The sequence below is a fragment of the Chiloscyllium plagiosum genome, chromosome 5 (assembly GCF_004010195.1).
Source record: "Chiloscyllium plagiosum isolate BGI_BamShark_2017 chromosome 5, ASM401019v2, whole genome shotgun sequence".
NCBI classification, from domain to species: domain Eukaryota; kingdom Metazoa; phylum Chordata; class Chondrichthyes; order Orectolobiformes; family Hemiscylliidae; genus Chiloscyllium; species Chiloscyllium plagiosum.
The window spans coordinates 57652841-57670706 of record NC_057714.1 but is presented as its reverse complement, the minus strand read 5'-3'; the positions used below and the strand labels follow the sequence as shown (position 1 = coordinate 57670706).

The 17866-nt window shown below is 39.1% G+C and overlaps 1 protein-coding gene across 1 annotated transcript in view; it reads left to right on the top strand.

The window, feature by feature from the left end:
* Positions 1–17866, top strand: part of LOC122550254 (contactin-associated protein-like 2) — a 2198962-nt gene that overhangs the window by 2084078 nt on the left and 97018 nt on the right. The window contains exon 17 of the mRNA XM_043691007.1: positions 10161–10379. Coding sequence (XP_043546942.1) covers positions 10161–10379 — 219 coding nt within the window. The remainder of the gene's footprint in view (positions 1–10160; positions 10380–17866) is intronic.

The following is a 17866-nucleotide window of genomic DNA, read 5'->3' as shown; positions in this document are numbered from 1 at the left end:
ATATAGGGTAGGGGAATGGGTCTGGATGGATTACTCTTCGGAAGGCCAGTGTGGATTTGTTGGGCTGAAGGGCCTGTTTCCACACTGTATGGATTCTATGATGAGCTTTTCTTCTGTTTTCAGGTAAATTAAAATTAATATATTTCTACTCCCAGCAGATTTATCGCTTACATTAGTCTGGAATATTAACCAAACAATAGGAAAGCTGGTAATTTGTTCATTAAGAACATTTAACCTTTTACCACATCAGTGTTTATGTAATAGTTTAAATATTTTCAATTTGCCTTTGATAAATTCACTTTCAAGTATTATAAACTATACTTACGGCTGTTTAATAGTGGCATAAAACAACTACTAATAATCCCTTGAAAGGATAGCTTTTAATGCAAATGTTATCATAAATAATATTCTTCTGGTCAATCGGTGAATATTGATCAATAGCCTATGAACTTTTCAGATTTACATCATTCTTTAATTTTATCTAAACTCCTTTCATCAAAACCTCATTCTATGTTGTAATAAGCAGGAAGAATAGGCTTTCTTTTTTGAAAAACACAACAAATCACTCTTTAACTTGCTTGATATTTATCCACAGGTTCAAACAATCTGCCAGATAATGTGTCGGATATTTCAATGTACAGTGAATTATTGGAATCTAAAGCTTGTTAAATTTAACGAATGCTGATTCTTCAGTATAAAATTAGTCATTTGTAAGGTAATGGGATTTGAGTTGTAGGACCTGTCATCTCGCTCCATTATGAATCGTCAATAGTAGGATTTTGTTATATCACTGAATGCGTTTCTCCAGCTACAAGCTTTTAGAGAAATTACATCCTTGCTTAAAATATGCAAAATGGTAAGACATCCTCATATGTCATGTAGCTTGCTATTGTCAGGAACTAAACAGATTTAATTGCCTGCTCAGCAGTATCACTTTTCCTGTTTGCTTAACGCCACATTTAAATTTGTCAATTGAAAATTCAGACTATGTAATGGTTTAATTCACTAGTTTTGAACTGTGTGGTTTAAAGTTAGGGCTGAATTTCATGCCCATGTCAGTAGCCTCCAAAAATTCAGAGGATATCCACACAGCCACTTCCAGCAGCCCTGCTGAAATTATTTGGCAGTCAGAAGTCTAATATTGCTGAGAGAGTGCCCTTTGGAAGCAAAAGTCCTGTGTTCAAAAGTTTCAGCAATGCCAGATCAGAAAAATCATTGGAAATAAAGAAAGATGACTGAAACAGGGAAGGTTAGTGTAAATGGTGGGGGATGGTGGGGGCGGGGGGGCGCGTGCAAGGGAGCGGTGGCATTCAGTATGCAATGATCCTTGACACAAATGGACATTCCTCCCAACAAGGCTCTCAATCAGAAGGACCCCTCAGCCTTAAGCTTATCAGTTGAGCCACTGCAAATGCCCTTCCCTAAATTTATTGGCCTCTCAAGGGCCTCAATTCACCAAGGGATCGTTTTGTAAGTTTTTATATCTTTGAGTTATACAGATATGAAAAACCAGCGTGTACATCCATTACATATTCTTTTTATAATGCTTTGCAATTCCTGTTCTATGCTTGCAGGTCTTTGCTTCCAGCAATTTCTGCTGCTTATTTTTTCCAAGTATACACTCCAGCTTAACCAATCAAACACAGTAGGCATCAATAGTAAACTGACTCACATATTCAAACAAAAAACAACTGAAAGATTGATTGCTGCACATGTCCTCAACTTAAGGGGGATTTAAATTATGTTCGTTGTTTTTTAGTAGTGATATGCACATCTATATTTAATATGAATCACCTTCAAAGTATAATCGTCCTGAATCTATGATAATTTTATTAAATAGTTTGTATTGATATTAAGAAAGTTTGTCTTTCTGAAAATGAACAATGTGAGTTGTAATTCGGGTGTGACCTTGTCAAAGGTTTGGCAATGAAATCTCTCTGAATGCTTCAAATTTATAGGATAACAGTAAACAACACAAAACAAACCTTTAAAATTGTTGGCTGTTCAAGCAACCACCTCAGTATTTTATGCTTAAATGTCATTATTTTAATGTTAGCAAAGATTAAAATGTTCAATTTTGACTACTGGGCAGTGAAATTCTGTTCATGCAGATGCAGATAAGTACAAAGAACAAAGTAGAGTTGGCAGGAACCTCTGGCTTGTCAGCTTCATGAACTCTCGAATGAATTGTTTAACTGTACATAATCCCTACAAGGGCAAGCTAATCTTATACCAGTCTGTATTAAGATCTAATTTTGACATCACTTGTGCAAAACCAGGCACAGCTCAATTACCAAAAGTGGAAAGATTTGATTATAATAGCACCAGAGATAGAATGTTCTGATGTTAACTATTTTGGAGCTAATGGTATCCTCAGACGATATTACTGACATGGTTGAAGGGATGTGATTTTGTTGGCTTTCATGACTTGCAGTTGTAAGGCAACTTTGTATACCCTGTGGAAATAGATAGTGAGTACTTTAGTTGATGAGTTTCAAAAGGGAATTGAATCACAGTTTCTACCCAATCAAGACTCCATGATTGTGTATTAACAGGTGATTATTGCAATACAAGAATTATAAACAGCTCCTCAAAAAAACTATTTTCAAAGACGCCTCTCAATTTCTAGTTGATGAAATAGTTTGAAGTATACATTACTAACATATTCGTGCATCAAGTTTGGAAATTCTTGTATGTTGCATGAGTTGTTTTTGCTGAACAAACTTTCTCATAAATCATGTTTCCCACATCCAGCGTCTTAATGTGTTAAATATGTGGCGTTGTACTGAGCCATATCAATGAATGTGCTTTATATTTTGATCCCTAAGAAAGGATGAATATTTATATAGCACCTCTCAATACCCCTGTATATTGCAAACCCTTTCAGAGACATGAATTACTTTTGAGGTGTAGTCATTGATGCTCTACAGATAAATATGACAGATACAACATATGTGACCAGTCAACCTTTCTGGATGGTTTTAGTTGAGGATGACCTTTTGCAATGTAAAGAGGAGAACTTTTTCTGCTTCCCTTCAAAAGATCACATGGCTTATTTTATGTCTAACGCTCATGGTCTTGTTCAAGAGCTGGTATCTCTAACATTTGAATATCTCATACTGGGGGAAGGGGCATTTAGGGTGAGAGGGAGAAAGTTCAAAGGAGATGTCGGGGGCAAGTCTTCTACACAGTGTAGGAGTCTGGAACACACTGCCAGGAATGGTGGTGAAGGTAGATAGGAAAGGGGTGTTTAATAGACTTTTAGATAAGTACATGAATATGCATAGAAAGGAGTGATACAGATCAAGGGTAGGCAGGAGCGATTAGTTTAATTTGACATCATGTTTGGCATGACATCATGGGCTGAAGGGCCTGTTTCTGTGCTCTACTATTCTGAATTCTATGATATGACATGGAAGTGCCAGCTTTAGTTTATATGTTTAAGTACCCTAGAATGGAAAACCATTGCCCTTCTTACCCAGATGTTTTCAAAAAGTAATTAGATGGCTATTTGAAAAGGAACAATGTGCAGAGCTTTGGCAAAATGGCAGGAGAAAGACTGAGCGAGCTGTTCACTTGGAAAGTGATGTAGACATAATGGGCTAAATGACCTTCTTCTGAGCTGTAGCAATTCTGTGATATTGTGATTCTGCAAAACAAGAATGTTACAACTGAACTAGGGCGGTGTTTAGATATCTGTTAAGTTAGCCAGTGCAGCAGCAGAAGCACAATAACTGACCACAGCTTTGCTGTGATAAATTTCAAGGGTCCCCATTCTGATTGGTGTTGTAAGTATATATGACACCCACAAACCCCATCCATTTGCACACACAATTCTCAGATGTATAAACATACACCATATACTCTCACACATGCCTGATATTCACTATCAAAGATCGACTGAGAATCTGGCAAATGAAAAGAAATGTTAACAGATCGTTACGCCTGTAGTCCCATCCTGGCTGGTGGCTGTTTGGAGATGAAAATGAATGAACAGAATTTTTCAATGAAGTTTTCATTTTCCTTCAGAACATTGTAGACACTTAGCATTAGAGACTCTTCTGTGGGGAAATAATAGCCTACTGCGGCCTTCCTAAAGCTAAGCAATGAATTCTGAGGAATTTTTGATGAGAAGTATTGTACTGAGAAGTGATATAATTTTCCTTTATAGTCAGTATAACCAATGAAAGCAAAACCATTTCAAAAGCAGTGCAGGTTTGCATTAATTCTGTAGCCTCCTACATTGTTGATTGTAAATCATTCTCAGTGCCAACCCATCAGAGCACAGGAAAGTGGCACCAAAATGAAATTTATTACCTGCACAGAACAACATTCACAGAGTCTTTAATTGAAAATCCAAGTCAGTTGATAACTCTATTGAAATGAAGCTGAACTTATATTAACCAGTTTGCAATCATTATATTCCAGGCTTCATCATTGTTGAAAGTGAAACAATTAGAATAGTGTTTTTTTGTGCTATTGTCCTTCGTTATTCATTTCTCCTTTCAATCCTGCATTTCCTAGATTACATTCTCCTATGAATTTAGAGTCATAGAGTCATAGAGATGTACAGCATGGAAACAGACTCTTCGGTCCAACATGACCCTGCCAACCAGATATCCTAAAGTAATCTAGTCCCATTTGTGTTTGGCCCATATCCCTCTAAACCCTTCCTACTTTGAGAGGATGAAGTATGTGAGAGAACTCTAAATTAACTAAATTGTATCCATCAATTTAGTTAATTCACCAGAATTTCCTCAAATGTTAATGGCTGCAATCATGTTTTCAGTCTTTGAATTAATTTGCTGATGATCATGTTCACCATCCCCAAAAAAAGTCCCACCTAGTGTGCTCAGCTCAGCGACTCAATGTCAGTATATCACTAGAATGGCTAAAGGTCACTTACTATCAAATATAAGGTACATCTGGTCAGTACAGCCTTCTTTTAACCTCAAATTTACATTGATCCAAATTTCAACACAATGAGGGAACAAAAATGTGGCTTACTGGGAAGAGGTATCCAACAAAAGATACTTACAAATTTTGTGAAAGGATGTGATCCAAATATTTGTTTGTTTAAAGCTAATGTGAATCGATGTAAGTATGTTGAACTTTTAAACAAATGATACTTCGCGAAAGAAAAGACCATGAGTGTGTCAGCAACATTGTTGCACCTGCATGGACTGGGAACTTGGTTAGAGTTGTAAGGTTTAGAAAACATTCAGAGAGAGTCCCCACAGCCTAGTCTCTGAATGGAATATGACAGCTGCATTTTTGAACTCTGTGAGAGAGAATGTGAGATCCTCATCTTAAGAATAAACACTTTATTTCTCTCTGTTTCCTTATTTGCAACTCCTGTCAGCAAATTGTGCAAGCTGAAAACCTACCAGAAATCATCCTTGCTACTTGTGGAGGATTCCTGGGGAAGGTTCATTGGTATCTACCCCACTTTCAGAACCAAAGGGAATTTAGTCAGTCACAACTCTTATGGAAGGTCCAATGTAAGCAGGTTTTGTGTGTATACAGAATATAAATTCAGAATTAGAACACCTTTTGGGGCAATCTGTGACTTCTCAGTTTTCATGAGTTTAACTATTAATTATTTGGCCAAAGTATTTTGAAGTTAACACTCTGCAGAGTTTTCATTTCCTTGCTTCTCCTCAGAGATGTGTGTGTTGATTTTTGGAAGAGTAGATATGTATATTTACATAATGCAATGATGATAATCATGCATTGTTGATCAAGTTTATTTAGAGTAATAAACCAGTTATTTCTTCTTTGCTAAAGAAACCTTGCAGACCTGCTCAGAATACTGAAACTGACACAGTCTGAGACCCTCACTCTCGGCCTCATCATTAATCTGGTTATGTTTAAAATTTGTTGGAGGACTGGAAACTGGAGATATTAGTGGCTGAGGAGGTGGAGAAGAGGGCTATCCCTTCTCTTGGTGACGGCCAGCCAAAGGATGTCACACTACCAGAGCAAGGCAGCATGGATCCAATATCAGCCTGGCTCAGTGTTGTATCCTGGCTGAAGCGGGAATCCGAACAGTGTGAACTACCATCTTCTGTCTGCTACCTCACTCTCACAGGGCTACCACTCACGCTAACTCTGCCACCCGCACACCTCTCAGCAAGGCTCATGGATCAACACTCTCAGTATTACTTACATCATCTCCACTCAACATCTCTCACACACTTCATCCTTTCAAATTACTAACCATTCCTGCCTTCTGTGGTTCTTACTCACTCAATGAGGACACCTCTCCACCTCTCCTGCTGCTGACTTACCACTCATGGTCTTCTGTCAACTCCTATTACAGAGGAACCTCGATTATTAAAAAGGACCTGGGCAGGGAGTAATTCGTTCGGTTAATCGAATTCTGGATAATCGAATGCCGGATAACATAGTCTGGCCAAGCATCGGGACCTTGCAATCTTGCCAGATAATCTGTTATTCGGATATTCAAATGACGGATAATCGAGGTTCCTTTGTATACTGAATTCCACTCTTTTGTCTCAACACAGGAACAATTGGCCCATTCCAAGGTCAAGAGGGCCAAGAGTGGTAGATGGGGGAGTCGTGCTGGTGGACATTTGTCTCCTTGCTGCCTATGGGAGAAAATACTGGATTTGACCAGTGAGATGACAGCAGTGAGAAACCCTCAGACTCCAAGCAAAAAAGAGATATAATAGTGCACATAACTGCACAAAGGCCATCATGAAACTGGTGATAGGAGTGCTCAAAATGAGATTCAGATGCCTGGACCTATCAGTTAGTGAACTGCAGTATACTCCAGAAAAGAAAATCCACACCATTTTGTTGGGCTGCACCTCCAAAGCTGCATGACAAAACGGGGAATGTGCAAGGAAAGGAAGAGCAGCAAAAATAAGAGACAGCTTTGATTTTGAAGGGGTAGGTGATGGTCATGCTGTGAGCCAGGAGGCCACTTAATGGGAAGATAGAAGCCAGGGCAATGGTCAGATAAGGCAGCCAAGGCTTGTGAAAACTTTATTGTGGTCAGATTCTGGGCTGAGTAAGCGACAGATACTTGCCCTTATTTGTTTTGATTTGTTTTTTAAAAACCTGGTCACTGAGAACTCGCTGCTTTAACTTTTGGACATTGATGATTGAATTACTTAAGGTTCATTTGTTCCTTTTTAATTAAATAAAGCATCCTTTTTACTTCAACTCTGTTAGGACTGTAATCCCTTACAAGTGTCAAACTGCACAGAAACACCTTGCCTTTGCACAAAGAGTGTGGAATTGTAACCAGACAACACTGTGTATTCCCATGACCGTGACCTCCTGGAGGGAAGCTTGATTTTGGGCCTGATGTCAAGCAAAGCCACGAACATACTTGAAAGCCATCTGCTCAACTCTACCTCCTTGCTCACATGTCACTGCCACAAGCACCATCTGCGAGCTATGCCTTGCTGAGAATTTTGTAAGGAAAGGCAGATGCAGATATACATGGAGGTAGCAAACAAAATCCAGATGAACCTAATCAAATCCTGCAGCACGCTGCTCAATTCTACACCATACCTGATGGGATTCATTACCTGGTTCCCTCAATATCTCTGCAGCTCTGTAGATCTTTCTCTTCCTTGATTAGAAGGTTATATAAATTGAAAACCCTTATTACCCTATGGGCGGGAGAAAATCCATCATGTCAATGGACTGAATTCCTTCACATCTCAGCAGTGTATTGGCTACCCCGATTCTGAAACCATTTTGATAACAAGACCCCAGCCTGAGGAGAGGATTTTCTCCTTTCTCCATTCTGCAGAGCCTGGCCATATTTTCTTCATTACTCACTTGGATTGTCTCGGTGGTGTCTACAATATCGCACTAACAGGCCCACTCCCCTCACTTCCACCTCATCCAACAGTGCTCTGTCCCTGAAATGAGACTCTTGAGTTTTACTGCAACCAACAGAGGGGGCATTTACACCCTCCTCTGCCAGAACTGTTGGACTCAGTTTAGCTACTGGCAGGGAGACAGTAAAGAAGCTTCTAGAATGTCCTGTGATGAATTCTCTGAAGTGTTTGAATGGCATTCCCTCTCCATGTGAGGGTCTGAAGGTATTTCCCTGATTGCTGGAGAAGAAGCCACAACTGTAGTGAGGTCAAGGTGCCCCGTTCCCTCTCCAGCATTGCCATTGATGCACTGTGTCCATGGTGACATTGATGAAGTGCTGGTCTGAGAGCATATCCGACAGCCACTAAGTGAGATTGTTGCCACCCTTTCCATGGATACAACCCAGCCAGACCATGACAGTGGACAGAATTTGTTTGTAGTCTCCCAGCCTGTGCTCTCATCTACTGAACACCTCTGCTATTCTGCCTGATATTCCCCTGCCTCCCTGCACCTTCAATTTGTTTTGAGCACCTGAGAACAGGGGCTCCTTACCTCTGGGGCTGAACATGTGCCTGGTTTCCTGCAGTGTCAGAGTGTCAGAGGCATCAGCATTGCTTTCTCTGTCATCTCTAGACCCAGCTTAACGTTATTCTGACCAGTGTGTCGGCCTGGAATTACTCTAAGTAATATAACACCATCCTTGACATCTCCATAACCCTTGATTCCCTTACTGATCAAAGGTCTATCTTTGTCAGCCTTGAAAATACTTAAAGATAGGCTGGAAGTTCTTTCACTGGAGCTTATGAGGTTGAGAGGTGACCTTATAGAGGTATGTAAAGTCCTGAGGGGTATAGATAGAGTTAATGGTAGGTGTCTTTTCCCTTGGATGGGGAATTCCAAGGACCATGGAACATTTTTTTAGAGGTGAGAGGATGGAGATTCAAAAACACTATGAAGGGAAAATCTTTTAAATAAGGGTGGTCTTTGTGTGGAACGAGCTTCCTGAGGAAATGATGGATGTGGGCACAGTTACAACATTTAAAAGATATTTTGATCAGCACATGAATAGGAAAGGTTTGTAGGGATATAGGCCAGGACCAGGCAGGTGGGACTAGTTTGGTTTGACATTATGTTCGGCATGGACTGGTTGGACTGAAGAGTCTGTTGCCATGCTATCTGACTCTAGGACCCACCTCCACAGCCCTCTGGGACAAAGAATTCCAAAGATTGAATCAGAGAAAGAAATCTTCTTTATCTCCGTCTTAAATAGGCAACCATTTAATCATGAATATACTTAAAATTTTCTGTATGTTAGCCCAAATAACATACAAAGAATTCAGTTTGTGTTGAGTCAGATGCATGATAGTGTTATAACTGTTACCCATATACATTAATGCAACACCTCAGGCATATATAAAAAGGCTGGATTCTATGCTTAGTTAGATTAAAATTATGTTGTACACTTAGTTGACTGGTTGACTAATAGACTAAATATCAACGGAATATATACAGCATAAGATGGAGACCTTTTATAGTGAAGCACCACATGTCAGAATGTGATCTAACTGTTTTAAAGGTTCAGTGTTTGTTAAGAGTCAGTGAAAATGAAGAATGTAAAACAAAACTTACATTTCCATGTTTTAAAGTGCAAGTTCTAATTGTTAGACCAAATTAAGAAGTGCCAGTAAGTAAGATGAAGACAAATTCCAATTGTTTGGCATGACATCTGAATTTGAGGAAGGCATATTTAAAAAGAAAATAAACATATGTCAATACAGATTTGAAAAACAGGTGATGCATTATTTTACGTTGGATAGCCATCAACACTGGATCCTATTTTTCCCTTTATGCCTGAGTTGGCATATGGACAATTGGCAAGTAACTACAGAACCTTGTATCATCTTTCCAAAGACTAGTAATGTAATTATCTTGTTTCCCCTTTGGGAGGAAAAATATAATTGAGGTCCTATCAGCAGACTTCCAATATATTCATGCCAAACAAAAGAAGTGGAAGAAAGACTTTTGTTTGGATTAACATCAGTATTATAAAATTTATGATGGGATTTGGAAGCACAAGCAGTTAAGATTCTTAACTATTACAGCAAATTTTAAGAACACATAAGAACTTTCAGGCATAGGGAATAGCGAAAAGGCCCAAAATACAGATCTATTTTACTTATTCCAAACACTGTCCACATTGCATGTTACCATTAGAACCAAGTTCCCTTTCCCTCAACGAATATATCTAATTTTTATATTTTAATTAAGTGAGAACTGAATTATGATCATTGTATTTCCAGCACCTACCGAGGTAATGTTTTCATTTGACGTGGGTAATGGCCCAGAGGAACTTACAGTGAGATCTCCAAACCCTTTGAATGATGACCAATGGCATCGAGTAATCGCTGAACGCAATGTCAAGGAAGCAAGCCTTCAAGTGGACCTATTGCGTAGGGATTTCAGGAAGGCACCAAGTCAGGGTCATACCAGACTGGAACTCTACAGTCAGCTCTATGTGGGTAAGTTGTTCAAACTAATTTGCCATTCAATATACTTACAGACCCATATAAATCGCGTCAATTTAATTAGTGGCAAGCACAACTTGCATTTTAGACATTCATGTTGACTATCCTTCTTTAACTAATTTTGCCAGTTCAACAGTAATTCCATCCCATACTACCAGAACTGTTAGTAAGCAAAGTTCTAGATTTATGATCTCAATCATAATAGTTTTCTGCTGTCGGTTGCATATTCATACAAACCTTTAGCTAAAGTTAAAGATGTTGAATGAAATTTAGAAAGGACTATCATTGTCTTTGATTTTAACTCACATTAATATTGGATGCTCCACCAACTTAATGGTTTAATGATTACAGTAAAACATATTGAAGTGGTAGGCTCTTTCTCACTATTGCTCCTTTAATGGTTGATTAACAGTAGCAATTCATCAGCAGCAATTATTGTCATTAATTAACTGAGCCAAGGTTAGACAGAAAAACTGACAGAACTCCTGGCTAAATGTTGATTGAGGAAAGTAATTATCATGAATTGATTCAGATTTAATGAACATGTATACCCTCAAAAACCCTAACAAAAATAACTGGACATATAGGATTTATTTCTATTGGAATGAAATTTTAAAACACAACTTATTCAAAAAAAAATCAGGGTCAGAACTCTCCCTTAAACTTCATTTGATTGAAGTGAGCAGCAAAGTGGTCAGAAATCTCAATTGACAATATGATTTAACAACTGAAATCACAAGTTGCCTTCAAACAACTATGTCCAGAAACTATGACAGAAGAAACATATGATGTGAGGTTAGTCTATTTAAAAATATCTACATTATTTCAAATTAAAGATCAGATTTTCTTAGTTAGAGAGTCAAATAATTAATTTTACACAAAAACAGTCAACTGCATTTTATTACTTGTCATTGAGCTGGCAATAAAATTTTGTCAGGCAAAATTTTGTCAGGCAGATGCTGGAAACCAGAGTTTAGATCAGAGTGGTGCTGGAAAAGCACAGCAAGACAGGCAGCATCCGAGGACAGGAAAATCAACGTTTCGGGCAAAAGCCCTTCATCAGGAATCGGTAGGAAAATCGACGTTTCGGGCAAAAGCCCTTCATCAGGAATCCTGATGAAGAGCTTTTGCCAAAACATCGATTTTCCTGCTCCTCGGATGTTGCCTGACCTGCTGTGCTTTTCCAGCACCAGTCTGATCTAAAATAAAATTTTGTCTACTTGTCAGTTGCAAGTGACAGAGTTTGATTTTCATGGTAATTCCTACCACTGGTCAAAAAGACTTCAGCAATGATTGTGAACACATATTTGGCTTGCACTGCAGCCGCCAGCACATGTGCAGCTTTTCCTGACAGTCAGCAGCAGGAGCATCCGTGAAGCATTGAAACTCATTTCAAAGGTATTAAAGTGTCTCAAAGACCAGGACAATGAATGCATAAATGAATGCATAACAGAGGGAAAATGCTAATAAGAAAGCAGTGGTAATGCCAGCAACAATAGCAATGATTATGTAAGTTACTATATTTCAGAATGGAAGAAAGCATATCTACTAAAGAAATAATATGTCCAAATGTTTCATACTCAGACCAGCAAGAGATTAGGCGCTGTTGAAGGTAGTGGGAAATGTTTGAAAAATGTCAGTAATGAGTTGTGGAGCTATCCCAGTGTTGGAAAGGCTTTGTGGAGTCAGCTTCTGTGCATCGGGGGAGCTCAATTGGCAGTAAATAGGATTCGTAATCCAGAGCCATGGTCTTGAGCCCCATATTAGGTGATAATTTTTATTTCATATTTATTTACGGAGGTAATAAACTATATTCAAGTCAATTGACCAAGAAACTGTTGGATCAGTTAGTTTGTTTTCAGTTCTTTAGTAAATGAATTTTGTTCCATTATGAAATGTTGTAGCTGATATATTCATTGGAAGGCATCTGGATTTAGCACTGAATGAACCAAATACAGAGGAACCTCGATTATCCGAAGGACACGATTGGACAGTATTTTGTTCAGTTAATCAAATTCTGGATAATTGAATGCCAGATAGCATAGTATAGCCGAGCATTGGGACCTTGCGATCGTCAGATAATCTGATATTCGGATAATCGAATGCCAGATAATTGAGGTTCCTCTGTATTGTTCTGGCGCTGTCATTGCTTTCTCATTGGCATTTCCCCTCTTACCCTGTCATGGTTTTTCCATCCTGATCTTCATTTTGAGGCATACTTTTTGTGTTGACCATGTGATAAATGCAACTCTGTAACTTCTGTGTCAACATAACTGCATTTTGATCTCTTCATCTTACACCTATAATATTCTTGGTATCCCTGTGGTAATTGCTATTTTTAATAGTATGTAATACTGGGTAAGGTTTATTTGAGGTAGTCACTGCGACCAATCTTCTTTTGTCTTGGCCTTAACTATTGGTTATTGGTAGAAGATACACCACCATCGAGCATCTAAGAAAAGAAACTGTTCTTAGGTAACAAGAAGGTTAATTGCATGGCAACAACTATATTTGGCCAGACATAATTACTGGTAGCACAGGGAACTGGTGCAGGAGAATTCCTTCTCTCAGTCAGAGATGGTGTGTGACATCAGTAGAATGGAGTCAATATAACATTAACCTCATAAAGACATTACCTGATTCAATATCAACCTTATGTATTCACATTTTCTGTAACATTCATTGACCTCAGGGGAATGAATATAAAACAGGGCAGGTAATTCCCTTTTAGCCGAGTAATTGCACCGCATGCAGCTGCTCCTATATTCCACACAGTGTTTGACATCAGAATGCTAATCGCTGCATTGACTTCCCATTTTCACTGGGTCAGAACCTACAGAATTCTCTGAACTTAAGGGGCTTTTCTGAATAGCAATTCCCCTGCTTCTGGACCTATCAAAATTAAAATTGTCTGGAGCAGTTCCTTGGAGTCAGCTGTGTCTGGAATTCTGCGTGGTCCCTCTGTTCAAATTGCAGCTTTTGCTGCAGAAATGACCATATAGCCAATGAAATTTCTAGTCTATTCATTTTGAAAGGATGAATTCTTCTGATCGTTCCACCAAGGCTATGTCCAAGATGTTTACATCTTAAGATGTTTGTGAGTACAATATGGCAAGTAATAACAATCTGAAGTGGGAATTTGTTACATCACTCTGGGGTGCAAGCTAATGATTCAAAAATCTAAGTTGCAGCTAGATGTAGTCAAACAGATCATAGATGAGTACAGTGGTAGAAGCAACAATCTTCATAGCATTTAATAAGTATTTAGATGTGCAAGTGTGATGCCGGAGCATACAGGGATATGGGGAAAGGGCTCAAAAATAGGATTAGGATAGTTCAATGCTTGTTTTGACCAGTGCAGACTCGATTGGTCTTTTTCAGAGCTGCAGACCTCTATGTATTGCTGCACATTTCACATCACATCAAGGAGCTGAATGCTGCTTTGGAGACAAAGCCCAGTATCGGAAAGTTTCTGATAGTGTTTGGCTAAAACTAATGTTTAAATGTAATTACACTTCCAAAACAAGAAGGACTGACTTCCTTGAATTGTACTTTTACACTTGAATTGTACTTTTACATGAAGCTTACAGTGCTTCATGACCAATTAATTTATTCTGAAGTGCAGCCATGAGCAAGTAATAGAACAAGATCCTACATTTGACCAAAAGCCAAAAACAAATCTATTTTGATTGCCTTGGTTAAGGAATAATTGTAGGTCCTGATATTAGGAGAGCTCTGTTGATCTTCTTGGAACAGTACATTTGTATCATGTAATGCCACTTAACAGACAGATGAACTTTAATTTAACCTCAGGCAAGAGACTCCATTTCCAGCCCCCTGTCAGTATTGTACTGAAGTGCCAGCATAGACCATGTTCTTAAAGCCTAGTAGAAGACATACAACAGATTTTGAGCTCACATTACCTGCCAAACATTTATGAAGAAGTATTGGCTGTCAATAACAGAACAGGTTTCAGAATATCCTGTCTCTGCAGCAGTTGAAAGAAATGAATGGCAAATTGAGGGAATTTATTCCATTAAGGCAATAATGCTGCATCATTTGCTTTCATGGACATATCAGTCCTTATATAAATTCAGTGTGGAACTACAAAACTAACTGAACCTAAAGATTGTAATATTTTCTGCGTTGGCCAAACCATCGTTTGCTTCCCCAGGTCAGTGCTTTCTGAATTTGACAACAGTTTTATCCTGCTTGGAGCCAACCTCCGCCCCTTAGGTTTAATTTTCTGACTGTGTTCTCTCAACAGTGAGGGTATATATGATTTGATACAGGTTGCCAACAATTTTCTCGTCATTAAAATCTCAGCAGCAGTTCTCCTCAGTAGAAGTATGAAAACAGAGGTTACTCATTTTATTCCTTCAAAAGGACATTAATCTCTTCTTAAGCCAGCGACCACAGAAACAATTTGCTCCATTTCTGTCCTTATAAGTCACTGCAGCTGAATTACCTCAACATAAAACTGACCTTTTAAGAGGACGATTACTTCAAACACCATCACACCGCAGCTTTGTCTCCCAAGCTAACATCAATATTCATGAATGTGAATATATAAATGTGACACAGTTGCCGTCAGGTTGATCCTATGATGTACAATGTCAATGTATGTTTGTATGTGTTCAAATGGTTTTCACTTAACAATTAAGAATTGAAAATTCACTCATAATCAATTCAAGTTTTCCTTATTTGTGAAGCTCACTTATGATATGTTATAATACGTCTGATGATCATGATTACTACAACCAGAAACCTTACCAATTATGATGTTTAGTCTGGTTTCTACTTTGTAACTGAAACGTAGGTAGTCCAAGAAACAGCCTTTTCTCCCCCCAAGCTCTGCTGGTTATAAGCTGATGGAGATACTGAAGGAAACAGCTTATTGTCTGTGGAAATATAAACCTTAAAATGCTGTAAATTAACCAATTAAAGAAGATGGAGACTGATAGAATTATATTGAGTTGGATGCCAGTGTAGGTACATATGTGAACAAAAAGCATAAATGTTTTAACTCATTCACAAAGTCTGTTAAGTTCTGCTAATACATGAGTTCCAGTACTTTACATTTCATGTCAAATTAATTTTGCAGCAAAACAATCAAATTTTATTTGAGATCAATATACAAAGAATGCGCTGTTATGCTGCTTGCTGTGTGTATTGCAAAAAGATCTTACTTTAATTCCCTGCATCTGGCAGAAGCCAGGTCATGGGGTGGAGTTGTGTGTTGGGGTATAATAGACAGTTAAAATTAAGTCAAGACACATCTACTCCATTGCTGGACCAGTGTGATCGTCTGCAATTTAAACTTGCAAGTATCAAGGATACACACCTCATGCCAGCAAGTCATTCTTTAAATATACAGATCAATTTCCAATTTAATAATTGGGATATGATCTGCCATTTTAGCAGGAAAGCTGAGTGATTGAATAATGTTGGTTTCCCAACAGGTTGAATCCAAAGCAGGTTAGGAGACATCGGAATACCCCTGCTCCTCGTTTCCCTCAAACACCTCTCACACTCCTTCTACCACTTTCCTGATTTTTGGCAAGTCCCCTCACAGACCCCCAACAGAGGCCACTTGATATCAAAACCCTTACAACAGTCACTCAAGCAGTGATTTTCGTTATTATGGCAGCACCATGTATGACGTCGTGAGAGTGTAACTGAATGTGAAACTAAGGTCTAGGAGTTAAAACGTCTTCAGCAGGCTTGTTGCTGTTGCTCTCCCTCACAGCACCAGGGATCCAGGCTCAATTCCAGCCTCAGGCGACTGTCTGTGTGGAATTTGCACATTCTCCCCGTATCTGCGTGGGTTTCCTCCCACAATCCAAAGATGTGCAAGTTAGGTGAATTGACCATGCTAAATTGCCCATAGTGTTCAGGGATGTGTAGGTTAGGTGCATTAGTCAGGGAAATGTAAAGTAATAGGGTAGGGAAATGGGTCTAGGTGAGATACTCTTTGGAGGGTCAATGTGGACTTGTTGGGCCAAATGGCTTCTTTCCACACTGTAGGGATTCTATTCTATGATTTGGAAAAAGCACGCTTTGAATTGCCCTAACCAGGCTGATATGTCAATTCAGTTTGAGTCACAAGGTACAATTGCATTTCAGCTTCAGTCAATTCTGGCCAATTTGTCAGGCCAGCTCTTGCCAAAAGTTCTCATAAAAAGAATACAGTGGCTGTACTAAATGTGATTCAAGGCGTGGAATTTTCTGGTCCTGTCAAGCGAGAAGAAAGATGGGTGGGGGGAATTAATTTGTGTGGAGTAGATAAGGCCAAAATTTAGAATCCTGATGATGGAATAAACTGTTTAATTAAATTCACTGACTTTAAACAGTCGGTCAAACTTGTAAAATGTAGGAACTGGGAAACCTACTTACATGTACTTGTATCTCATTAAAAGCCAGTTCACCTGATTCAAGAGCCCTTTCCCAATTAAGTTCTCTCCAATCGAGAAACATATCTGACTGCATATAAAAGTCATGCACTTGGCAAGATAGACCTCCTCCTAAATAGAGAGGACTAGATCAGGAATAGTTTGAAGTAAGGGTAGTTTGTTAGCTGGACAACTAGCTTGTGATGTAGAGTCACACCAATAGCAGCTGAGGGACAAATGAAGATTCTGCCTTCTTGATTTTGCCCCTCATCTGAGGATTGGTGACCCTCAAGTGTAGGTTCTGACTTGATGATTTAAATGTGCTGAGGCACAAGGAGAACAGTAACAATAGTAGGTTTGCATCTTTATATTCATAATATAGGTTTTCTGCATCAAATTGTGCCCATATTCCCACCTTGTTTGAAAATATATTTTTAATCATCTCTGGGACACATGCACCAAACGATCCTACCGCCTTGTGGCCAACCACTTCAACTCTCCCTCCCATTCTGCCAAGGACATGCAAGTCCTGGGCCGCCTCCACTGCCAAATCCAAGCCACCTAACGACTGGAGGAAGAACATCTCATCTTAGGCCTCGAGACCCTCCAACCACACAGCATCAACATCAACTTCACCAGTTTCCTCATCTCCCTCCCCCCACCTCATCTGAGATCCAACGCTCCAATTTGGCACCACCCTCTTGAACTTTCCTACTGGTCCATCTTCCTTCCCACCTGTCCTCTCTACCCTTCCCTCCGACCTATCACTATCACCCCCCACCTGCATCTACCTTTCGTGTTCCCATCTACTTACCCCCTACCTGATCCTCCTATTTATCTCTCAGCCCCCTTTCACCAAACCCCTGGCCTTATGCCTGAAATGTCAACTCACCTGCTCCTCAGTTGGTGTCTGACCTGCTGTGCTTTTCTATCGACACACTTTTTGACTCTGATCTCCAGCCTCTGCTGTCCTCACTTTCTCCTCAAGTTTCCTGTCAGACTTGCTTACATATAGATGCAAACAAAGTATAATGAATTTGCAGAATAAGACAGTATTTTAAAAAGTATTTTTTAACAAATTCTTAACAT